The sequence below is a fragment of the Pipistrellus kuhlii genome, unplaced genomic scaffold (genome assembly GCF_014108245.1).
Source record: "Pipistrellus kuhlii isolate mPipKuh1 unplaced genomic scaffold, mPipKuh1.p scaffold_m20_p_5, whole genome shotgun sequence".
In the NCBI taxonomy this organism is placed as follows: Eukaryota; Metazoa; Chordata; class Mammalia; order Chiroptera; family Vespertilionidae; genus Pipistrellus; species Pipistrellus kuhlii.
The window spans coordinates 70,351,890-70,378,396 of record NW_023425551.1 but is presented as its reverse complement, the minus strand read 5'-3'; the positions used below and the strand labels follow the sequence as shown (position 1 = coordinate 70,378,396).

The 26,507-nt window shown below is 42.4% G+C and overlaps 1 protein-coding gene across 3 annotated transcripts in view; it reads right to left on the bottom strand.

The window, feature by feature from the left end:
• TNFRSF21 (TNF receptor superfamily member 21) overlaps positions 1–26,507 on the bottom strand; it is a 72,794-nt gene that overhangs the window by 22,637 nt on the left and 23,650 nt on the right. For all 3 annotated transcript variants that reach the window (XM_045573295.1, XM_036413850.2, XM_036413849.2), the window contains 3 exons: positions 24,232–24,883; positions 22,170–22,655; positions 2,108–2,373 (listed from right to left, as the gene is read on the bottom strand). In XM_045573295.1, coding sequence (XP_045429251.1) covers positions 2,108–2,373; positions 22,170–22,655; positions 24,232–24,883 — 1,404 coding nt within the window. The remainder of the gene's footprint in view (positions 1–2,107; positions 2,374–22,169; positions 22,656–24,231; positions 24,884–26,507) is intronic.

Sequence of the window (26,507 nt, the reverse complement as noted above, 5' to 3'; positions counted from 1 at the left end):
GAGGATGGTCCCGCTCTCTGTTTAGCACAGTAAAGCAAGCCCTACCTATCCTCTCTCTTGAGTCCTTTCAGCTGTCATTCTAACAAACATTTAAAATCACAAAAGTAATCTTCGTCATTATAGCAAATGATGTAAAAAGAAGAAAATCACTTCTAAGTCTACCATCTAGGTTTAGTAAGAACATTAACATTTTTATACATTTTCCTTTTCCTTTTTTTAATACATCCCCATGCTTATATTTGCTTTTTCTAATGAGAAATACAAAACACAGTTCAGTAATCTCCTTTTCCTTTAACAATATATCGTGGTCATCTTTCTACCTTATTCAGTATTGCACTTAGCCTGTCCTAACATGGCATCCATCCCATTTTATCTGCCTTGTAGGCATCATCAAGGAGGCAACGTGACTTATTCTGAAGTATCTAAATCCTCCTTCAAGTCTGCTGCGTGCCCTGCCAGTGCTTTCCTTAAAGCCAACACTCCAAGGAAACATTATAATATCCGCCTCTGGATTCCCGCCATTCCATGCACCGCTGTTTTCTTTGATTGGACATTTAACACTGCCCTTTGCTTTCCCCAAATCCAGCTACTTAAAGCCCAGTTTTAGTTGTGAGCCATGCATATTGAGATCATTCCTCAGAAAGTCAGGAGACACTGCTGTGTGCCTTTGAATGTTTAACAAGACATCTATTAGGAATTAGGTTTTTTTCCCGAAATTCCACATTTCAAATAGGTTAAAAATATGCCAGGAGTTTCAAAGACCACCTTCAGAGTCAATTAGCAGCTACAGAGTTCTAGCTAGTCACTTAGATAAAAGATCCACCTGATGACTATTGGTATGAAAAGATAAAAAGCATATGGAGTTCTTAAATATGTAAAATGGAGCCCCTTGATATATAATACTTTGTGCATAAAAATAGTGCATTAGAGTTAATTCACTAGCTCTTTCAAGTAATAAGTCTGGATCACTAGAAAATACCACAGGCAGAATGGCCTTTTACATTTTAAGTAGGTTTTAGCAAATCTCAGTGGCAACAATTTTTTTTTTACTTTGGTAATATGCTCCAAAACTTTAATCGAAGTCTGTGAGGAATATAAATCAATACCTACATTTGTACTTGATTCATGGCCTTTCAGGGAAGCACATTATGAATAGAAAAGGCTAAGTAAAATGATTTACATCATGGGTATTACTACCATTTGTAGAACACCTTCAATGCATCAGGCTTTTATATACTTCATTCCTAGTCTTAATTAACCCTACAAAGTTGGCTTACAAATGAGATACCAGAAGCACAGAAAGTTGAAGTCCTAACCCTTGGTCACCCAGCTACTACGTATCATAGTCAGGAGTATAAGTAAATCACACTCCTGGGTCCCCTCCATTCCCATCTGATGTGGGGACTTAAACAAGCCCAAGGAGGAGGATGAATCAATCGTGTTACTGACTATTGCCAGCACCACCGACATGCTCAGGGGGTAAGCTGAGCCACATCACAGATACGTCCTCTGGAGGGGAGAGGGTCTAGAAAAAACTATTCCTTCTAGTTTTCAAGGAGTAGACCAGGCTTCAGTCTGACGTTAGAACCTACCCCAAAGACAATGAATCCTAACTGCACATTCAAATCACTGGGATAGCTTTGCAAAAGACCGATTCCCAGTCCCCCATAGAGATTCTGACTTGACTGGTCTACAGTGGGACTGAAGTACCAGAATTTTTAAAAAGATGTCCAGATGAGTCTCGTGAACAACCACTGAGAACAAATCCCTAGCCAGGCCAGCATGGCTCAGTAGTTGAGCATCGGCCTATGAACCAGAAGATCATGGTTCAAGCACACGCTCAGGTATGGGGCTCCATCCCCCGTGTGGGGCATGCAGGAGGCAGGCGATCAATGATTCTCTCTCATCATTGCTACTTCTCTCCCTCCCTTCCTCTCTGAAATCAATAAAAATATATTTTTAAAAGAGAGAGAGAGAGCAAAAATGCCCTAGAGGGTGTGTAGGTGTGTGTGTAAAAATCTCAGGTATTTTTCCTTATTACATATTCCTAGCAAAATGGGAAGCACTGGAATCAAAAGGTTAGTGGGGAAGACCCCAGGTACATTACCTGGGTCGTATCCTCCATGAGGCCACGGATCTTCTCCACCACGTCGTTGCGCCGGTACTGGCGCAGGGCGCTGATGAGCTGCGCCAGGCTGGCCTCGGAGCCGCGGATGGTCCAGTGCTGCAGGGCCGCGTAGGCCCGCTCATGGTCCGCGGTGTACCCGTTGGAGAAAGCGGCCACCTCCCTCTCGCTGGCATTGCACAGGAACTGATAGATGTCCTTCCACTGGCTTCCCACTTGGGCTGCCACCAGCTTCAGGATGTCGATACCTATTCCAGAGATAAAATAAAAAATAACGACGATTATAATAAAAGCATGTGAGGGAAGGGTTTTATGTAAGGCTGCTCTGTTTTAATGAACTAAAAGAAGCTTGTCCAGCCCGTGTGACTCTGGGGCTGAGGGTGGACCTAAGAACCAGCAGGTGACAGTTTGATTCCCGGTCTGAGCGCATGCCCGGGTTGCTGGCTCCATCCCAGTTAGGGCCATGCAGGGACCAGCTAGTCAATGTGAATGTTTCTCTCTCGTCATTTATGTTTCTGTCTCTCTCCCTTCTTCTCAGAGATCAATAAAAATATATAGGCTTTTTAGCCGAAACCAGTTTGGCTCAATGGATAGTGCATCGGCTTGGGGACTGATAGGTCCCGGGTTCGATTCCGGTCAAGGGCATGTACTTTGGTTGCGGGCATATCCCCAGTAGGGGGTGTGCAAGAGGCAGCTGATCGATGACTCTCTCTCTTCGATATTTCTAACTCTCTATCTCTCTTCCTTCCTCTCTGTACAAAATCAATAAGATATATTTAAAAAATATATATATATATATATAGGCTTTTTAAAAATAATAATAAAAGAAGCATGCTTATTGCTATATGCCAAAGAAATGCATTGCCTACTATAAGCACTTGACATCCGCAGCCTATCCTGGGGGCTAAGTAGGTACCCTCCTGCAAATTTCAATTCCTAAGTGTGGAACTAGAAGAAGGAGCAATCCTGAAAGTACAATAAATCGTCCCTAGAAGATGTTTTGAAAGCCAAACCCAAACAAAGTCATCAGAGTGGTTTCTTTGTTACTGCTAAAAACAGCCAGAACCAGCCCTAGCTGGTTTGGCTCAGTGGATTGAGCATTGACCTGTTTGATTTCAGTCAGGGGCACATGCCTGGCTTGTGGGCTCAATCCCCAGTGGGGGACTTGCAGGAGGAGCTGATTCATGATTCTCTCTCATCATGGATGTTTCTTTTTCTCCCTCTTCCTTCCTCTCTGAAATCAATAAAAAATACATATTTAAAATAAATAAATAAATAACCAGAACCAAATAGATTAGCGGCTCCCAGACTAAAAAAGTGGCGACTTCAGGAAATCTAGAAAAAGGTAAGCCATAGATGAAAACTGCAGTGGAGTTCCTCCAGAACTGTGGGGGTAAAGGGTGTTCAGATTCTGGCAAGGACGTCCATTATGGCAGCTGACCATGCACCCAGCTATTCCAACCCACGGAGTGCATTCCTTAAGAACTTCTGACTTCTTGTGCTCTAATTGATGCTCAAGAAGCAATGTGCTGATCTATTATTCAGTCTCCTAAGTTGACTTGCAGCTATAATGAAGACAACAGCCAAAATGACTATAATAACAATAGCAATTATCTTCCAGGCGGTATAGTAAGACATTAGCTCACTGAACATCTTTATAAAGTATTTACATTCCAATTCTACAGGTAAGAAAAAACAACAATAAAAAAAAAAACACTTAGAAATATTATGCAATGTGCCCAATATTACAATATTAGGTTGGGTACTGAGCCCGATTTACTGGATAATGTTATAAATTGTCATTCTGATTTATTGGTCACTTAGAAACTCAGTCAGTGTGGGTCTGCAGGGCCCACATTTGATGAAATACAGGATGAAATGCCAAAATCAAATCCAGAATCTACAAACTCAGGCTAGGCCGCTGGCACCGACCCTCTGTGAGATGCAGCTTTCCCTGAGTAGCATGCTCTGGTGTCTTCCTCTTTATGGAACCTTCTCTCTGCAATTGCATAACAGCTTTGCCCAAACGTATACACAGGGTGTGTATGCAACCTCACAGTGAGGGCTCTGGTAGTTTACCCAACAGGTGGGTGATTCTCTGAGTCAGTACTATGTAGTCCAATGAGGCTATATTCACACACCCTGATACCAGAGTTATTTTGGTTAGCAATGCCTTAAAAACTGGTACCACTCAACTTTAGGACAGCATGGATGGACCTGAAAATATTATGCTAAGTGAAATAAGCCAATCTGAGAAAAACAAATATCACACGATCTCACCTATTTGTGGAATCTAATGAACAAAATGAGTTGACCAACAAAATAAGATCCAAAGCATAGAGGCATGGAACAGACGGACACACCTGTGTGTGTATGGGGTGGGGGTGGGGGGGAGGGAGGCAGGGGGTGAGAAGAGGTAAACCAAAGAGCTTATTTACTTACAGTCATGGACACCAGCAATAGGGTAGTGAAGACCTGGGGGGTATGGGGGCGGGGCGGATAGGGCCAAAGAGGAAGAGGGAAAGCGGGGAGGGAAATGGGAGATATCTGTAATACTATCAACAATAAAAAATACGTTTAAAAAAACATTTGCTACTCAATAAGCAAAATGGGATCCCGTTCCCAAGTGAAGCCTAGTGAAGAAAGGCAAAGAGGAGAATCCAGGCGCTTCCTGTTAGGTTAATTAGCTTTTTCAATTAATTAGAGGTTAACCAAGAAAAAAAACAAAATGTTTTGCTTCCATCAGTTGTTGGGAGGAAATGTTTATAAACTGAGCTATCAATTTTTGCTTAAGAAATGATCAATCCTTCCTCTGCCATGCAATCCTACTGAGGCACACACGGTTTAGAAGGCTGCATACACACCCTCAATCAAACTCCTGAAAGTAATTTTCAGGGGGGAAAAAAGTTCTTAGCAGAGGCCGCTTTCTTGTCAACTGTAAAAGTAGAATGCCACAAATTGAGACATTACTGTACTTCTCACCCTGTTTTCTTTGGCAATGTAAAATATACTTGAAGTTTTCACAGCATTGCTTAGCCAGATACAGAGCTTTCGATTTCAAGCAAACAGAATCCTCAAAAAACCCACAGGTACCTGTGAGGAGTCAGGCAGCTCTCTGCGGTTCCTGTGGCAGATTGTGCCAAACACCAAAAGGCTTATTAGTCCCTGAATCTTAATTTAGGTCAGTTTGACTAAGGTCCACAGGGTCTGACATGAAAACATGACTGTTTTCTTGTATGTGGGTCCATTGCTTAAATCTTCATAATGCCAATGACAGTGTGGCTTTGGGCAAACCACTAACTGTCATGTCCACTTCCTCATTTGTACAACGGAGATAGTCACTGCGGTCCCTGGGGATGAGCTGATTAGCATTTTCTATAGAGTTTATTTATTTTTGGAATACCCCATCGTTATAAATGCTCCATCTACTACTAGGCACTATAACTTAAGACTAAATGCATTTCTGGTGCAAATACATGACCTTTATAGACTAATTACAGAGTTGAAAAGGTTTAAGTTTAATAACAGTTCCCTCTTCCAAAACCCAGTATTTGTACTTTTTTTTTTTTCAGCCACAAAATAAAAGAAAAAAGAAAAACACAAAGGATAGATACAATGGGATTTTTCCTTCAACTAATTTGCCTGGAAGCTAAATGTAAGGCCTACAAATTAGGTTTCATCTTATTCTTTTACTATGAAAACATGGAGTCAATGCACGTGAACTGGCCTGGGTCAGCAAATCTACACCATTGTTCCCTCCCATTGTAGGAATTGATAAATCTAGCAATAGATAAGAAATACACTTGCTAGACCCAGAGAAAATCCTACATAATAAAGAGCTAATATGCAAATGATTGTCACACCCTCACACCTTCACCCAAAAATGGCTTAGATACTCAACACTGGAGAGAGAGAAATGGGGGCCAGCCAGGCACAAATGAGCTTGTGAGAGAGGAATGGGGACCAGCCACGTTACAGCCTGGGAGAGGGACAAACCGCCCACCCCGTGGTCTTGGGTGCCATAGGCTGTGCCTGTGTCTGACAAGTCACACACTCCGTGGTCCCAGGCATCTGGGGCTGCAGCCCAGGCAAAGCCAACTGCCCATGGTTCCCTGCAACTACAGCCAGTCCGGGCTAAGCCAGCCTAGAGCCTGGGTGCCTGCAGCTGGCCAGAGGGAGGGAAACCTGGGTCTCAGGTGCCTGTGACCAGCCAGAAGAGGGAATCCTGGGTCTCGGGTATGGGGTGAGGCAGAGGCAGTTAGGGGCGATCAGGCCAGCAGGGGAGAAGTTAGGGGCAATCAGGCCAGTAGGGGAGCAGTTAGGGGTGATCAGGCAGGCAGGCAGGCAGAGGGGTTATCAGTGATCAGGCAGGCAGGCAGGCAGGCGAGCGGTTAGGAGCCAGTGGTCTTGGGTTGAGAGAGGCAGTTGGACAGCCCCTGAGGGGTCCTGGTTTGGAGATGGTGCAGGCCAGGCTGAAGGGACCCTCTCCCCATCCCCCCACCCCATTTACTAATTCCGTGTCCCCAGGACTCTAGTAGTCTATAAAACTATGGTAACCTAAAAGAAAAAGTCAGTAATGCAGAGACAGTAGCTCCCTCTGTAATACCAGCCTTTTATCCTAGCACACAATCACTCAACCTTAGCAGGTGAAGGGAGACCAGCCTGAATTAGCCCATGAGTCTTACCACCAAGGAGAAAAGAAAAACCCGTGGAATATCTCAGGAGTATTTATTGAGCAGCCACTGTGTGTTACTGTGTTTGCTGAACAGAGAGCTCTTTTCCTAAAGGCTCTTTTAAGACAGTAAGAGTTTATTACCATGAAACTGTAGTGACACCAATGAAACACAAAATGGGATGAGCTTTGAATGTGTTCTTTCTTTAGAAAAAAAAAAAAAGATTTAGGCAAAACTAAATACAATTATAGAGAAACGCAGTAGGATGATAAAACCAAATTGAGACAGTTACCCCTGGAGGGAGGGAGGGGACTGTTACCAGGTAGGTGCATATAAGAAACTTCAAAGCTATTCACAAGGTAATATTTCCCAAGCTGGGTGGGGAAATGGGTCTCTTTATTGTTAGTATAGTTGATGTTTATTTATTATTCCCTTTAAAACTGTATATATAACACACCTATATGACATGTATTTATATATACTTGATACATACACATACTATTATGTGGGATATACATATTTTAAGTGTTTCATTTTATTGATGAAGAACCTCATGTGGAAAGTGTTTAGTTCAAGGTCACTCAGCTAGTTAGTGGTATCTCTATTGTGGTGAATAAAGAATGCAGTGTTGTAGAGGAGCATTGTTATTCACAGGGATTATGTTCTAGGGCATGGCCATCTAGTCAACCTATGGACTCACTCGGGGCTGGCCATGGTACACGTGCTTCTTCCCGGCCTGTTATTACTGATCAAGCAGATGCTGGGAACATTTTCTCTGGGGCAAGTGTCTTTCTTGTCAACAAAGCTATGGTAACCTAAAAGAAGAAGTCAGTAAACTTTTTCTGTAAAGGGCAACCGTAAATATTTTAGACTTTGAGAACTGTATGATTTCTGTCCCAATTCAACTCAGTTGCTAACGTGAAAACAGCCCTAGACAATACAAATGAGTGTAGCTTGTTCTAATTAAAACTTTATTTACAAAAACTTGTAGTGGGATGGATATGGCAGGTGCTATACCTCACCAACCCCTGAAAATTCTAGCAAAGTTAGAGAGACCTAGACACTATCAAATGGCATAACGACTTAGAAAATATTTTGTTAGGAGAAATCATACGTACACACACACACACACACACACACACACAATGAAAGTTTCCACCCCAATTACTAACCTTAATGTGAAATGATAATAAATGAAACAGAGACCAACTTTCTGCTTGATCATCTGTCCCGTTAAGAGTCCTGAGAGTTTTCATCTAGACAGGAGACAGTCACTGTGATGAATTGATCTGATTTGTTTAGCTAAATGTGATGCCAAAGTCTCTTTTTTCTTAGGTTGAAAAGCAGTAAAATCTTACATCCACCGAAGTGCTATGAGACAGAGGAATGGAGGAGCTTAACTTTGCTTTTCCTATGATGTGGGGTCCTGGAACACTGGGAATTGCTGAAGTTCCTGAACAAGCTATGGAAGGAGTCAAGGCCTCTAAGTCAGTCTGTACTTTGCCAGGAGGGATAGGCTTGCTCAGGTGGCCCCAGCCACGGGTAACTGCCTTGTGAATTGTAAGAAGCAAGTAGAGAAAAGATCATGAACTTTGCCATCACAAGATATGGTTTCAAACGCCACGACCTTGGGCAAATGACAACCTCTAAGATTTCAATGTCCACAACAGTTAAAGGAAAATAACACCTCTTATCTCACAGGGTGGGTGAGGATATTTATGGAACCCAGTATAAAAACCATCAAGCACAGCACCTCGCTGCACGCTGGTTCTCCTTTCCCCATGCCCTCCATTTCAGCATGGGCAAGTCTCACTGGGCAATGTTCCTAAAAGGAAGGAGGACTTCTACACAGACAAAGGTTTTCGTACCAGGATCATAGGTGTTGAGCACTGAAGCCAAGCACCAGAATTCTGGCTTCCTGGGCTTTTCAAAATCTCACTAGCCTGCGTGAAAAGGGGCACCACTGCAAGGGAGGAGCACCTTCCACAGAAAGGCACAGGTGAAAGGAAAAATGCTGCCACTGCCCCTGCCACATGTAGGGCATCGCAACAGTACACGCTACTGACTCTGCCCAGACCCATCATGAGAAAGGCATGAGGTGACAAACTGGGTAATTCCGGAAAAGATGGCATTTTCCAGTGCCTTACAAAACCTGGAATTAGATATATCTCAGTGACAGCCCTAATTTGAGGCTCTTACCTTTTTTAAGCTCAACGTAAGCTACATTATGCAAAAAAGGGTTCCTCCTCCTTTTTACAGAAACCTGAATTGAGCTTTATAATCAGAAAAGGCATTAAAGCTCTTTCCTGGAGACAAATATCTGCAATGAGTGCCGTTATTAGGAGCCCATATGAAAGCTTTCCCTGGACAAGGTATGAAGGACAGTGCTGACAGAGCCAGAGGGGAAAAAGGCCATCCAACCCACAATGCAGCACTCTGGTCATCAGGCTGGGCGACCCGGCTCTGCACAGAAAGGGTGCATGAAGGAAATGAATATGTTTATAAGCTTTTTCATGGTACCAAATGCTCATCATTTAACCTGAAGAGATGAAAGCATCCCCACTACATCTTCAACTTATTAAATGTAATGTCAGTTCTCATTATTCTTCTAGAAAGAAGTAGAGGGATAAATAATGAGAAAATTCCCATGGAGGTAATTAATGAACAAACTCCTCCAAGTGCAAATGACACCACAGTCACACACACGCACACACACACACACACACACACACAATCACGCATGTATCAGGAGACATGAGCTCAAGACTACTTACCTTTTATTACCTCTGATCCCCACCCCCCACAGACATGCTGTTTGTTGGCATGCGTTGTGACCTCAGGCTTACCAATTAGAGATACAAGGGCAAAGATGGACACAATATATGTACAGAACAACAGAGGTCATGTTTGGAAATGTGAATAGAAGCCTGGCTTAGCATTCTTAGAATCCATGTTCTTTTCTGTACAATGGTAATTTTCTGACCACTTTCTGCCCCACATCTCCTTTGACTAGCTATCCCAGGAACTCCTTTGATTAGTTATCCCCAGAGCCTAGCACATGATAGAAGTACAATGAACATCTTTGAATGAATGAATGAATAAATGAATGAGATCCTTTTTTGTCATCCCTCGCCTCTTCCCTGAAAGCCCCCACCATTTATCATCTCATTAGCCTCTGTAGAAAACCACTAAGTACCTGAGCAGCCATATACCATCACACCTTTGCTGTGTGGCTCTGCCAGGTCTCTAGTCTCTAGAATAATGACAAGAAAGGCCCACAGAGTGGTCACCAATTGGTGGATCCTGAGCTTCCCGGCACAGGAATCCAGTTCTTGTGCAACAACCTCTCCCTCTTCCCATTGAGGGTGGGCCACTACGTCCATGACAAGAACAGAGCTCAGTGGGAGCAAAGTTCTCCTGGATTCTCCCACTGCACGGAAATCCCCCTGCAGAGATGAGCCACCTAGGCCATTGTCTGGCCTCATAACAAAGTAAGTGCTCCTACGAGCAACAACCTCACAAGTAAATGTGTTCTTGTAACCAGCATATCATAGGATGATTCAAAATGGTAGAACAACAGGGATCACTCCCAACGCATCACACTAGGAACTGGTTTGCCCCAAGTTAAACACTGCTTTCCTAGCTAAGGTACAAAAGTGTAAGATAATGTTTAGATTTCACTTTCTGAAGCAAAATCAATCGCTACCTTGTTGAAGGTTTAATGCACAATCATTGTAAGCTCTGATGAATCTCAGGAGACACTAAGAACCACTGTGCAGAGGTCTCATGAGGTTAATGAACAGAATGTTTACCAATGGCAAACTATCAAAACAGCAGACCATTTTCCAGAATGTTTACCAATGGCAAACTATCAGAACAGCAGATACTTTTCCAGATGGAAGAAATAGGTATCACCGAGGCTGTGAACAAAAAAAAATGAATAATAATACTTTATTTCATTCCACCGGGGAAAACATAATACACAAAACTCATCTGAGTCAGTGTTTGAAGCGGTTCATTCAACAAAAGTGTAGTGAGCTCTTGCTTTGCACCAGACACTATTCTAAGCACAGGGGATATGGCAGTGTACAAAGCATAACAAAGCCCTTTCCTTATGAAACCTGCATTCTACTGGGGGAAGCAGGAAGAACCAAGAAGATAAGTACTAAGATATCTAGTGTGTTAGTGAGTAGTGCTAAGAAGAAAAATTGAGAGGGGGAAGAGGGATGAGGGGGCATGGCTCAATTTTAGATACAGGGTCTTCTACCCATATCTGAGAGAAGGCCTCACTGATGTTGAACATTCCAATCAAGAGCCAAAGGAGGTAAGGGAGAAAGCCATGCTGATTCTGGGAGAAGGGATATCTAGAAAGCGGAGGCAGCAGGTGCGAAGGACGGAAGGATGCTGGGGCCAGGAGGAAAAAAGTGGGAGTCAGGCTGAGACAAATGGTAGAGTAGGAGTATAAATTGCATTGGGCCATCAAGGCTGCAACTCTGGATGCAACAAAAGTCACTGGAGATTTTGAATAGAGAATGGCATCTGAACAAGATCATTCTGGCTGTTGTGTCAAAAAGAAACTAAAGGGACACAGGCAGAAGTGGGCAACCAGCCAGAGGCCACCACAATGATTCAGGAGGGAGGTGACAGTGGCTTGCACCAGAGTGGTGGGAATGGAAATGATAGGAGATGGTCAACATCTGTATATATTTTGAAGGTAGAGTTGACTGGACTTGCGGATAGATCCAATAAAGGGTGAGAAAGAGGAAAGGGGTAAGGATAATTCTAAGGTTTGGCCTGAGCAACCAGAAGGTTGGAGAAGCCACTTTGTGCATTGGGAAACTGCTGTGGAAATATAGTTTGCGATTCAGTTTTATACATCTTAAGAGTGAGGTGCCTGTCATCATAATTAAAATGCAAAAGGTTAAAGACAAACAGCAAATCTTAAAAAGAGCAAAAGAAAAGCAGTTAGTTAACTACAAGGGAGCTCCCATAAGAATATCAGCTGATTTCTCAAAAGAAACTTTTCAGGCCAGAAGGGAGTGGCAAGAAATATTCAAAGTGATGAAAAGCAAGGACCTACAACCAAGATTACTTTATCCTGCAAAGCTATCATTTAGAAATGATGGATAGATAAAGAGCTTCCCAGACAAGAAAAAGCTAGAGGTGTTCATCACCACCAAACCATTATTATATGCAATTAGAGGCCCAGCATGCAAAATCATGTGAGACCCCAGACCCATCGCACTGGCAGGACCCCAGACCTGCCACAACGTGAGACCGAGACTTGCTGTGAGACCCATCAAAGCACCTCCCAGTGATCGGTCATTTGGTCATTATGGCGTCACGGCCACTGGCCTTTTGTAATATAGATGTTAAAGGGTCTTCTTTAAGATTAAAAAAAAAAAAGAACAATAAAACGGCAATAAATACACATCTATCAACAATTGATTCTACAAACATAATGAACCAGCAGAAGAGAAACACAGAGGACTTTCTGTTGGTTGCCAGAGGTGAAGGAGGTTGAGGGGATGGGTTTAAGGAAGGGATTAAGAAGTACAAATTAGTTGTTATAGAATAGTCATGGGGATGTAAAGTGCAGCATAGGAAATACAGTTCATAACATTCTAATAACTAGGAATGGCACTGAATGGGTGCAAGGCTTATTGGAGTGACCACTTACTAAGTTATGTAGTGTCTGGTCACTGGGGTATACACCTGAAACTAATATAATGACGTACGTCAACTGTAATTGAAAATGAAAGATGATTTAAAAAATAAAAAGAGTGAGGTGCCTGTTAGACATCTGGGTCTGTCAGGCAGGCAAGAAGGAGGATGTTTGCATGTTGAGTTGTGATACATGGTCCAATTTGAGTATATGTATGCATTTGGGAATGACCAGCAGATAGAGGGTCTTTTAAAGCCACGGGTCATCAAGGGAGGAAGAGTTGTAAGTAGAAAAGAGTTGCATGCCCTGAGTCCTGGGGCTCTCCACTGCTTAGATGTTGGATTAAAGGAGAACCAGCCAAGGAGATGAAGAGGGAATACCACAGCCAGGGAGTTGAGAGAACCTGCAGGCCAAGGGAAGAAAGGGTTTAGGAAGATGAAGGTGCCAAATGCTGCCAATGGGCCTGGTAGAGGAAACCCGAGATCTGAACAACACAGTTAAAATCCTGTTGTCAGACTCTATGGAAAAGGGCAAGATTGTGGCTAAAATGTATCTTTCGCTGACTCTAAAACACCTCAAGACATATTTTAAGGAACACCTTTCCACAGCTTGGTGGCAGTGGGGTTTTTTCCATAGTGGTACGTAAAAAATGGTATGTCTCACAATCAATGGCATCTTAGATTTGCTGAGTCATTTTTTAAATTTATAAACTTGAATCCACCTATTTAAAAAAAAAAACAAAAACTCAACATTATAATCAACACACCTAATATGTGGAATACTGCAATGCTTACAACTAATCGGTCGTAAAGAATGACCAATAGATGTCTAGCAATTAATTCCTCATCCTCTGCAAAATCTGCTTACACAATGCCTGACCAGGTTGATTCAAGGGCACTAATTTTTAAGGATTTTTTTTTTACTATTTGTATTTTAGACTTGTGTGGGGGAAATGCTGATTTATTTTTCAATAAACGGAATAGCTTAAATTCAAAGGCTCCTCAATAAAGTATAAAACATTCATTTAAAAAATAAATACCTTTCTTCTAAAGCCTAGAGGAAGAAGTCATCAGTGGGAGGTCTGGGGAGGACAGCTACTTTGTCTTCAGATTATGCTTTTTAAGCTACAGCAAGAAGCTTTTCCCCTGCAACGGTTCTGTGTGCTTTAGAATCCTCAAACATCCGGAGAGGTTTAAACAGAAAGGTGCTGTCTGCTGGAAGTGGCATGAGGGATGCAAAGGCGGAGGTGAGGGGTGTGGGCAAAAACTGCCCGCCTATTCCTTCCGCTGTAAAGCAACTGTGGCCGGGACAGCCCTGGGGGTGCAGCGCTGGGACACAGCAGCCTCTTAAAGAAAATAATCTGCTCCCTTCAGCCTGGCTTCCTGGTGTTTACACTTCAAGGCTACTTCCCATAGGAAACTTGGGCTGAGACAGGCTGACTGTCTGGAATTTTTAGTCAGGGAGGCTTCAGGTGAAGGGAGGACGGCTTCTTTGGTTGCAGCTGCTGCTCTGCCTGGTGCTGAGAAAACCCAAGTTCAACAGATGTGAGTTCAGATGAGCAGGGCTCCAGTACTCTGACTTACTGAAACAGCCCCCCCCCCTTTTTTTTTTAATAGCCATCAGACACTTTAGCCATTGGATATCTGAATTTAGAATGTTTCCTTTTCAAGCAATCCCAGATAAAAAGGTTGGAAGTCAGAGCGACCTCTACAGAGGAAAACTTCTTATTGATGACTATATTGCAGTTGCTTCATTTCAGAACAAGCTGGGGTTTGTTATGAAGGAAAATAAATTTTTCTTGACTGAGTATGGTAAAAATAAATAAACAAACAAACAAACAAATAAATAAATAAATAAATAAATAAATAAAAGAAATCAACAACAGAAACCTGAAAATTTCTAACCTAGAAAAATGAAAATTCCGATTTTTTATAAATCAAGATTCTAAGAATCAAAGGTAAACGAGAGCCCAAGTTTAAAACCTATACTGCCACTTTCTAGCTGTGTAACCTTGGGCAAGTTACTTTCTGTGCCTCAGTTTCCCCATCTATAAAATGGCAATGATAGAGGTCTACCTCATAGGTTAAGAAAATGACATTAATCTTTATAAAATGGTGAGAACAAGATATAGCAAAACATGGTATTAAGACTTTGATAAAGAAACGTAAACAATGAAAATTTCATGGTAACAGAAATCTTTCTTCTGTTAGAAAAATATATTAGTAATCACAGTTTCTGTCATCTTTGCATCCCCAAATCAGCTTGTGATCTATGCCAACAGCAGCAAACACCCCACAACCTTACTTCAGAATTACTTATTGTCGAATTCCTGACACACTTCATCTGTTCTTCATTTCTGCTTACTGAATACTGGAGTTTTAATCCATTTAGAAGAAATGTTTTCTTACGTCATTCCTGAAACCTGATTGAAGAGCATGTTGATATTGTTCAAATATATCTAGGGCACAGCTTTCAGAAACCTAACCAACCACAGCAACCTCAGGGTTTTAGGGGTTTTCACACAAAAATTTTTTGTATGTTTACACAAAAAACAATCACACTCCACTCCTACAATTGGATTACATCTACTACATACTCTGGAAAGAGGACAAAGTCTGCAGAGTTGTGAACCTGGAAGATGCATTTCCATCACAACCCTCAATAAAGACCAGTTCTCCCCACACTTGACCAATCTTTAAAGAGAAGCCACAATTCAGGAGGAATGGAAGCGTTTTTCCTGAGCCTGTTGTGGGAATTCATAAGGACGGAACAGAATGAGATTGTTACTGAGCAAAACCTACAGACAACAGATGCGAAGGGATGCGTCGCTGTTTGTTTGCTAGGTAAAGTGAGGTTATGTCCTATTTTGCTTTGAGCAATGAGCTGTGGATAGGGGACAGGAAGAAATAAAATATATACTACCAGGAACTCAGGGTCTATAACAGAACTTGGTTCAAGGACAGTGTCTGAATCTTTTAGATAAGTGCTCTAAGCAAATAATAGCCTGGTTCTTCATCAGCACTGTTTCCCCTAAGAGCAGTCTTTACATATAGATTAGGGTATCAAAGTTATGCAAATCAGAGGTTCAACCACCACGCCAGCAGGTCAGTACAAATACTTTGTCTTTCAAGCTTGAGAAAAAATGGGAAGGGTTGGGTTGTGGGTTGTTTTCAACTTCCCATTTCCATTTTTGCATCACCTTAGGACAGGCTTTTAGAATAGAGGGAGAGACATTAGACATAGCTGAATCCACGAACTTCCTGGTACAGCTGAGCAAGCCAGGCCCACAGGGTCCTTCCCTTTACACAGCTTCCCTCTCCCAGCCAACGCTACACCCCTCCTCTTACCCCATTCTACCAACAGCTACTCCTCACCCTACAGGACCAGGCCAGGTGAGCCTCGTTCCTTCCTTTCACCCTGTAGAATGTTGACTATCAGACTACATGTGCCACACTGTCATTTTCCAGTTCCTTTTGTACTGGTCAATCGGCCTTGAAGGCATTTTATGGCCAAAATTCTAGCTGCAGATGTTTACTCTGTAGCCATTTCTCCTGGTCCATATGGCTCATTAAATTTGATCCTTAATGGGTTTCTACTTGGTTGAAAATTAGATCTAGTTGTCCCTCTGCCCTGACCTCCGCTCAACATGAAATCTTCAGCATGGCTTAACTCCTGACCTTCCTGTGGAGAGAGAAAAAGAAAAGGAAGCTTTACCAATGCTACCTCTGATCTGAGTCAATGTTCACGAACAACCCCATGAGATAGATAAGAGTTACGTCCACACTGCAGATGACAAAACTGAGGAGAGGTTCAGTAGCTTGGCACCGTCACAGAGCGAGGGCTGATATTCAAACCCCAGGCCAACCTGACTCATCAGCCCTCATCTCTCGCTGTAGTGTGCTGCCTCTGGGGCTTAGGGAAGTATTATTAACCCTGACTTTCTGAGGCTTGGTTGCTTTTTTGGAATATGTCTCCCCACCAACCTCCATTCGCCAATTAAGTCAATGGCTTGAAAACAACCCATCCTTGAATAGGGAAGTGGGTAAGTCACAAGTGCTCTAGACCAGCGCTATCCAACAAGACTTTCGATGATGGAAATGGCCTGTACCTGTCCTGTCCAATATGGTAACTATTAGCAACATGTGGCTACTGAGCACTGAAGCTGTGGCCGATTCAATCAAGAAACCTGGATTTTTAAGTTTAGTTCATTTTAGTTTTAAATGTAATAACTCATGGGATAGCCATATATGTTAGCACAGTCTGAGACCGCTCCTCCTTGAGCCCTGTGCTATTGGCCCAGTATAGAGCACACACAAGACCCATTGTCTTCTAAGAGCTCCTAAGCACTGCAGGGAGACAAACTACATGCACACAGTTAAACGGTAGAAGACAGAACAAGCTGGAGGAATTAAGAAATAGACTCTTAGAATATAGTTTTATAGAAGGAGACCACTGCCCTTCTGCTGCTGCAGATACAGAGCATCTGCTGGAGAAAGTGCACCAGCTGCCCTCTTGCAGCTCATTTAAAGAAGATGCTATCTTTGTATCTCATGTACTTGGAGTAACTACACCAGAAGGGATTTCTGTACCAGTCAAATGCTTACTGTCTCCCTAAGGTTCAGGACTAAGAATATGCTAATTAGGAACTAAGCCAGTTAAACCTAAATAATCCAATTCTTTGTCTCACCCCATTTTTCTTCATAACCTGAAGTCTGAAAGAAAAAGGAAATAACTATTGAGCAGAGATACTGTCCATTTTTCACTCCCTCTATCACCTTGCAGAACTTCCTCCACAAGTATTTTCAGGGCAATTTCCACTCCTCACCTGCTTTTCAAACCTCTCTTCAGACACCCAAGGTCTTAGTTTTTCCAAATCATCAGTCAAAGGAGAGAGGGGGGAAGAGAGAGAAGTGGGGAAGGAAGGGAGGAGAAGAGGAAGAAAGGAAGGGAAGGCCACTAGGAAGAACCCGTATTAGAAACAGCAGTAAGAGAACAGCAGTTGGTTCTGTGCTCGGCCATCCCCGTTCCCAGCTGGGACTGGACCACAGCTCTGTGTCTTGCATAATTATAAGAAAGTAACTGTTTTGAGATCACTTGAGACTTTCTCAGTACATTGTATGGCCAGCTGTGCATGGACTAAGTTTCACTATCTTTACTTTTGTGTTTTAGGTGACAAACAAGATCAGACAAAATATACTGTTTTCCATGTAACCTCCCAATTAATGTGAACCCACATTAACCTTAATTTTAAATAAAGTTGAACATGCTGGATCCCACTTACCCACTTAGTATAATGTTGGGATTATACTTCAAAAGGAAATAAAGTATTATTTAAATAACAAAAGCATAACAAATTGAGCATTAACATAGATTTACAACCTAATGACACCTGAATCTAGTAAAAAAAAAAAAAACAACAACTCATAAATAAAAGATTTGTGTATAAAATTTCTGGGCGCACTCTCTCCCAGGATCACACCCATGTCTTTATTCCCTCTTAGGTATGCATCTCCTAAATTCTACGAGACCCAATGAGACCTGCAGCCCGAGGAGCAATGGGCAGCAGCAGCTCGTCCCTCACTAACCCCCAAACCTACCTCCAAGACCTCTTTTCTCTGATGTTCCAGTGAGCTAAAACAGCCCCACCTTAGCTCATTTCTTTCCTATAACATCTGTGTTGAGCCAAAGCAGCCCACCTAGGCTCTGTCCTTTTGCTTCTTCTATTCTAGGCCCTGCCTTGTTTCACTGTCTCCAGTTCTAATAAAATGTATTCTCAAAATTGTGTGTGGGGGGGGGATTCTGAAGAGACTTCTGATGCCTGTTGCTGAAGATAGACACACTGCAAGAAACCACAGTCCAACCCTAATTTACCAAACATTGAATTACTCTGACTTCATGAAGGAAAGAAGCACACAGCATTCTCAGTCCTCCATCCTCCTAGCCACATAAGGTGTCTCCAACACCTGGACTCCATGAAAGTAGTACTGCAGTTTTGTGGAGTTCAACTTTAAAAACCATACATCCTTGGAAGGCAAGTGGGGTGAATAGAGCCAAATAAAGAGGTTCTTTTTTTCTTCTTTTTTTTAAATCCTTATCCAAGGATATTTTTCCATTGATTTTTAGAAAGAGTGGAAAGGACAGGGAGAGACAGAGAGAGAAAAACATTGATGTGAAAGAGACACATTGATTGGTTGCCTCCTGCATGCGCCCGACCAGGCTGGGATTGAGCCTGCAACCAATGTACATGCCGTTGACCAGAATCCAAGCCGAAACCCTTCAGTCCACAGGCTGATTCACTGAGCCAACCCAGCTAGGTTCTTGTAGAGGAAGACGGAAAGCAATGGCTTAGCTTCAGAGTGCTGAGGGTCTATATGGCACTCAGGAGCACGGCATGGTCTGCTTAAGTAGGGCAGGCGTAAGTGAGGTCTTACCTGACCTCTTATGGAGAGCACCCTGGGCTAGGCAATTTTATCTCATCCTCACAAACAATCTAGTGTAAATGGACAAGGACCAGAAAAAGATCTTACACAGGATTATCTGCTGCCCAGAACTCACTGCAATCAGAACAAGAAGATATTGTTTCTAGAGGCCTCTCTAAGCACCTGAGATGGTTTTTATTAAACAGAACCTCTCTTTGTAATGGGATTTTACTTAGTTAAACCTTTCTGAACAGAAATTTGGGGAAAAAATAGACCTCATTTAGAAAAGCATCCTAAATATGAACATCCCAATGGAAAAACCGGGGGTTAAACTATTGGAAAAGATAGATACACTTGAATGAGGCCACAGTAATCCTTCTTCTCCTTGGAGGATACATTCCAAGACCCCCAGTGGATCCTGAAACTACAGATGGCACCAAACCCTAATCCATAAATTCAACTACCAAAGAAATGGAGCCATTCCTTTAATGAGGTAAATAAGGAAAGGAGAGTTTCAAATACTTACATAATCCAACAGGGTATTCTCTACTTATTAAACATATCAAAACAAGGTCTGATCACTTAAAGAGCAATTTAATGAAATACTTGGTCCTGGACCAGATTCTATACCAGGAGAAAAAAAAAAATGTATGCTATCTATGAAGCCTTCACTGGACTGACTGAGAATATCAGAATATGGATGGTAAGTTACAATATTATATTCATGTTACATTTTTTGAGGTTGAAAACTACTATTTTTCTTAAAGAGAATATCCTATTGTTTGGAAATACGCACTGAAGTTTGTAGGCACAAAGGGCCAGGATATAGTACAGAAACATTTTCTGGATGTACACATGTGTGTGTATACACAAAATATTGCATATTATATGTTATATTATATAATAAACTATTCTGTATTATACATATTTTATAATTTATAAAATCTATTTTTAATATAAAGAGAGCACATAATGCAAAAGGGCAAAATATTAACAATAGGGTGACCTGGGCATGGGTATACAGGTATTCTTTGTACTACTCTTGCAATTTTTCCATAAATTTGAAATTACGTCCAAATAAAAAGAATTTTATTAAAAAACAGGGGAGGATTGAAGCTTTCCTTCCCCACCTGGGTTGCCAGCAAGGGGTAGTCTCCTTCAAGTCAGGGCAGGCTCTGTCCCCAGGAGGGGGTTTGCCTCAGTTTGATTTTCCCTTGATTTGCTCATTCACACAAATTAGCAAAGGGAAGCAAAATAAGTTACTATTGTTGTTTTTTTCACTTTCTCTAATTTCTGATTATAAAAGTAGTATATGCTTATTTTAGAAAATTTGGGGAAAGGAAAACTAACAAAGAAGAAAAAAAGATCTGCACATTAATTTCATCAAACTTAAAGAACATCACTGTCATTCTAGCCTATTTTCTTTCAGTCTGTATTTCATCGCTTTAAGGGAACTGGGATTGTGTTATATGAATTGTGTAGTCTGGGTTGTTTTTTCTTTTCTTTAACCTACTGTAGTTTTCCTGTCATCAGTCAAAAAATTCATAAAATCTTCAATGTCAATACATTTCATATTACAGATAAGCCATCATTTACTTAAGTCATTTCCTTAAAACTGTCCTTTTGTTTCCAATTTCAACTTATTATACATAATGCTTAGTTAAAAGTTTAAGATCTTTTTGCTTAAATCTTTTTTTTCTTTTTTCTTTTTTTAATATTTCTGGTTAAAATAGATTAATGAAAATGGAACTGCTGGAACAAAAGGCATAAACAGAGTTTTAAGACTCAATACAAAAGGCCAAACTGCTTTTTTTAGAAAATTAAGCTACCTTTAAGGGGCAAAAAGGCACCTGACTAGAATTATCAAAATTACAGGCTGAAATCTCATTTTAGGATTTACAGAAAGGGAAATTACTGCCACCGTCTGAAAACTGCCTTCTCACCTCAAACAGCTCCTGGGACAACTTCTGTAAGCTATTTCTGGCCTTCAAAAAAGGAAAAACAAATATTCCAGCCTGTGTCAACACACACCTCTACTACTCTGTAGAAGATGGGAAACCCAGCCTCAAATGCTCACCAACATATTAAGCTCTGAGTGTCTGTAATCTAAAAAGCTCTTCCTATCCTGGTAGAATGGGATCCTAAAAATAGGAGGAGAAAAGTACATGGGCAAAACGTAGAGAGATCTAGAAGCAAGGTTGAGGTTCTAAAAGACAAATGTAGGACAAGTTCTTTTTCCTTTTCTTAGCAGCCCGGTAGTGAAAAAAAAGTGAGAGCCCCACTAGTCCGGAGTCATGGAGTCAGTCCCATCTGTCCTGAACAAACAACCAGCCTGGGTCAAGTATGCAGCCAAACCCTAACTGGTTTGACTCAGTTGATAGAGCGTCTACCTGCAGACTCAAGGGTCCCAGATTCGATTTTGGTCAAAATATACCTTGAAGGATGCCCCGGACCAAACCAGAGATGGTCAGACCTGCATCACCACCATTTGTCCACCATCTAGAACTGAAATATCATTGCTGACATCTACACACAAGGAACTGTTTGACATTGAAATTGGGACTCAAAAGAACTGTTGGCCCAGAAAGAAACTCACTACAGACTGATTCATTTGCCTCTCAGCATAACCATTATGGCTGGTCTCATTCTCGGTTCTTACAAGTGTATTTCTTATAGCACATGATGTCACACATCTAGGGGAAATAATGAGCAACATAAACTGATGAACAAAAACAGACCCAGAGACAGGGAAGCATCGATCAGACTCTCAAACCTCAGAGGGATGGTAGGGAAGGGTGGGGGAAAGGGGGAGAGAGCAACCAAAGGACTTGTATGCATGCATATGGGCCTAGCCAGCGGTCACAGACAACAGGAGGGTGGGAGCATATGTGGGGAGGGGTTTAGAGTGGGAATGGGGAAATGAGGACAATTGTGATACCATAATAAATAAATAAATAAATAAATAAATAAATAAGGATGCAGCCAAACCTCTCTGAACTCAGTCTCCTCCCATGTTCAATGGCAAGGCTGAACAAAGTCCCTAAACGTCCCTCTCACATCTCTCATTCTGCGACATGCCCCTTTAAATGTGCCAGGGGAGAAAAGGGCTGAGTGGTTTATTCTCTCTGAACACAGTGCATCAAATGCTGACCACCTCATTTCTCATAGCACACCTGGATCAAATAGCACGAGGTGTACAAAAGGCATTCCAGAAGCATAGCACTCCCCACTCCTCCAGACCACAGGGACTCCGGGAAGAGAGGCAAGGAGAAGAAAAGAAAGCTCACCGTGGCCATTGCAGTAGTAGATCCATTTCTCCCGGGTCTGGGTTGGGGCAATGGATTTCTTCAGCCCCGCCTTTTCCACAATGGCGCTGGGATCCTGCCGGGGCCCCTTTTTTAGAGTCCTTGAGCTTTTCCGGATACTGCACACCACTATCACCACAAGCACCAGCAGCAGGAAAAGCACTATCATCCAGGGAAGATGTTCATTAATGTCAAAATGCTTGTGCGGGTTCTGTCTGGGATGACCCCTCTTGATGCCTTTGATGGGCGTGCTGGACTTCTCGCCCCCCGTGGCCTCCATGGGTGGCAGCAGCTTCAGGATGTGTCTGTGGTGGGAGCCTTGCTGGTGGTCCACGACCTGGAGGTTTGGGAGGGTCTTGTTCACACCTTCCTCCCACCTTGTGTTGTTGGGGACTGTCTCTTCGTGGAAGCCACTCAGTTCCTTTGGTCTAACAGAGGCAGAGAAGTTGAATTCTGTTGAGTTCATGCCTAGAAAAAAAAAAAAAAAATGAGTAAAGAAGGGAGGTGAGTTTTTCTATATTTGGGGTTCTACATATTCCGTCCTCTTCCTGCTTATCTCCAAACCAGGCAGATAATTAAAGAAGAGATGACCTTTGGCATTTAAGAATGAGTTGTATTGCACGTTTTCATAAAGATCTTAAAAGCATCTTTACGTGGAAGGTAAAAATGAAAAATAACAGCTAAATTCATTTACTTCCTCTTGCCATAACCAAGGACATTCTCAGGGATCCAACATTTGGCCTTCACAGCTGCGACTCCTGTGTTTCACACCCTGAGCTGACACATACATATATTCAGAGCTTTAGTCGACTCTCAACTGTTCTGACTATTCAGAGAACTAGTTCAAATTTAATCCCTTTGTCCTTTAATTCCTTTTTACCTCATCTCCCAACTCTTGATTATGTCATAATGCAATTGTAAATACGAGGATATGACTAAGGTAAGAAAAGAGCTCAAACTCAAATCCAAGTTTGATCAGTGAAAGGAAGTTTTGGTGAGATAGGTCAGTGAGTAAAATAAGGCAGGACTTCCTTAGTACCTTCTATGAACGTATTTCTCAATCACTGGCATGGGCATGGCCAGGTTAGTGAACTTCTTTAAGAGAAGCTTCCACAAGTTGTCTCTATTAACGAGTTATGAGAGCCAGAGATTTTGAGTCCCGAGAAATAGGACCTGTCCTGTATCAGACCCTGAGAAAACCTGGTCAGGTCATATGAGTCCATTTCTTTCTTTCAAAATGGCAGCTGTAAGGCCCTCCTCACAAGGTTATGATCAAGGTCAAGTACCATCGCACCTGAGGACACTAGGAAGCACAAGTCAAGCGGGCTATCATCTCAATGAAAATTAAATTCAGTCAAAAAGGATTGGAGAATAAAGACTAAATTTTATAGTCTGCCCGAGATTCTAAAGGAATTCTGAGAAAAATAGTGATACCCCATGAAGAAGATCAAGTTGGAGTCATTTGAAAAAAAATACACATTATTTTCCAGATGTGAATGCTAGCTAGTTACCTCTGGTGTAATACACATTTGCTTGTTTCCTGAAGCTTCTAACTTATTTTCCCCTCCTTGGATCCAACACTCGTCCCTCCCCTCCACATGCCATGGTATTTTCTTCCCTTCTCCCTCCTTCTTACCTCTGGCTGTATCAACCCAGGATTGACTGGGTTGGAAAACTTCATTGGAGAGAGACCTTAAATATCTAAATCACTCACTTACTAGTACTTGAGGAGTTTGAAACCAAGGCCAGAAGAAGTTCAGTGACATACATAAGGCCACATGCTGTCCTTGTTTTACTAGGCTCTTATTTGCTAGCCTGATGTGACCTAGTTTTTAGATATCCGATCCCCTTAAGTGCAACCTTCTGAGTCTAAATGTTTCTAAAAGATCCCAAAGAAGCTAGATTTAATTAGCCACAAATGCAAGCCACTTCATCAAGGGATATACGAAATGGTGAAACCATTCTTGGCACAAGCCCATTATTGCCAGTACCTTCACTGGGCTCAGAGCCCTTCTCAAATAAATAACGCAGGAGGTTAAGTTACCTTGGGAAACATACGTGGAGGAAGGGACTTCATGAGATTCCATGTGCTCAAGGCGTGAAAAGATGGCTGGGCCAGGGGAAGGCGAGGTTGTACTGGAGAAGGTCGGGGGTGTGCCACAGACGTTGTCTGCCACCTTGGTGCCTGGCTTGATCACCACCAGGTTCTGAGCCAGACAGTCTGTGTATGCTTTGCATTTCATCACACTAGAAGGCACATCAGAGAAGGTACCCCGAGCACACTGCTTACACCGCACGTCCTCGGTCTCTGTCCCTTTCTTCCGCACACCCCAGCCCACAGGACACACCGTGTGGGGAGCGCAGGTAGCATTGAACTGGAACATGCCAGGTGGGCAAGTGCATTCTCGGTCAGTCAAGGCAGCACAAGGTAATTTCTCAATCATTGGCCAGGGGCATGGCTGGCTACAGTCATGGCATTTCTCTATGCCATTCTCATGCCTGGTAAAGGTCCCCCTGGGGCAGCTGCTGCAGACGCGCAGGCTCGTGTTGGTACAGTGCTCAGACACATAGGTTCCTGCCGGACACTTGTCGCAGGTTAGCACCTGGCCGGTGGCGCGGTCAACGTGGTGATATTTGCCAATGAGACTTGAGTCCTTCTGTTCCGGCTGAGCAGAGGTGGTGCTGAGGAATCCAAGCTGAAAGAAATAAAACGGGGCAGGGGGAGGAACAAAAACCACGAAGGTGTTATAAAGGAACTGAGAATAAAAGATGGAACAATCCCACCACCACCATTATCACTCCTAGTAAAGATCTGATGGGTACAGTAGCCTCCTAAAAGCAGGCTGCTACAGAACAGAGAGAGAGAAAGAAAGATGCCAATTCTCCACCAGCACCTGACCTTCTAGCTGGGAAGCTTTGGTTTCCTTGTCTGACTTTTGCCTCAGCTTCCTTTTCTTCCATGTGTAAAATGAAGCTGACAGCACCTCTCAATTACAAAAATCCACTGAGAATATGGACATAAAAGCACTCTGTAGCTTGTATTAAAAATGCCATATAGCTCTAGCCGGTTTGGCTCAGTGGATAAAAGGGTCGGCCTGTGGACGAAAGGGTCACAGGTTCGATTTCAGTCAAGGGCATGTTACTCAGTTGTTCCTCAGTTGCAGGCTCCTCCTCGCCCAGGCCCTGGTCAGGGCATGGGCAGGAGGCAACCAATCGATGTGTTTCTCTCACATCAATATTTCTCTCTCTTTCCCTCTCTCTCTAAAAATCAATGGGAAAATATCCTCCGGTGAGGATTTAAAATAAATAAAGAAGTAAATACCTAGCAGGTGTGGCTCAGGTGATTGGAGCATTGTCCCATACACTGAACCAAAAGTATCAACCTTACAGTGCTTTACCCTGCCCCCAAGCTGCCTTCAGTTAAATGAAAATATTGAAAACAAAATTTCAGTTTAAAAGAATATATTCATCTTTTCTTTCATCTGACACACACACACACACACCCAACAAAGGATAGTAGTTGATTGTTTTGGTAAGAGTTTTAACTTCATCTTGGTCTCTGGAGAAAAGTAACCTGCTTGATAATAAATTCTGTAGTAGCATCCCTTTGTACTTCTGGCTTTTTTTTCTCTCTCTCCTTGTTTTTGCAAAATCAGCCCAGACACCCTCTTCTAAACATAGTAGATGCATCAGACTGAGGAAAGAAAACTCATTACTATCGTGTGGATCCCCAGTGCCACCTGCCAAGTACATGAAGACAAATCTTGTCCCATCTCCCCAACGATAAGAATCCCAACCCAAGAGGTTGCAAAAGAGGCTCTGCTCTGTACGTCTCCACGTTCCTTCCTATCTAGTTTCTCAGTGCAAAAACCACACTAGAGAACTGCAGCATTCAGAAAGTTGGAAAGATGTAAACACGCTTCTAAATCTACAGGAAGGGATGCCACTACTAGGTTCTGCATTAGTCCCCTGATTACTGAGTTACTGGAAGTCCCTCGAGCAGGATTCAGAGCAAACCTCCAAATCTCACTGCACCCACACGCTTCTCCACTCATGCAGTAGATTTTCCAGTTCTTTGTTCATTTAAAATAACTGATCAAGTTTCTAATTCAACAAAACTCGGGGCTCTTTAAACTGCACCCTACTAGGTAACCCACTTAAGATGATGTGGCTCTAAAAGACGACCATGCTACAAGAGGCAATTCCAGCTCCCACAAATAGATTGAACAGAAAACAGGCCTTGCAGCCTCACCTGGGCTGAACACCAGACCTGAACCTTGTGCACAAATTCAGTGCTGTAAGTGCACTGGACAAATATTT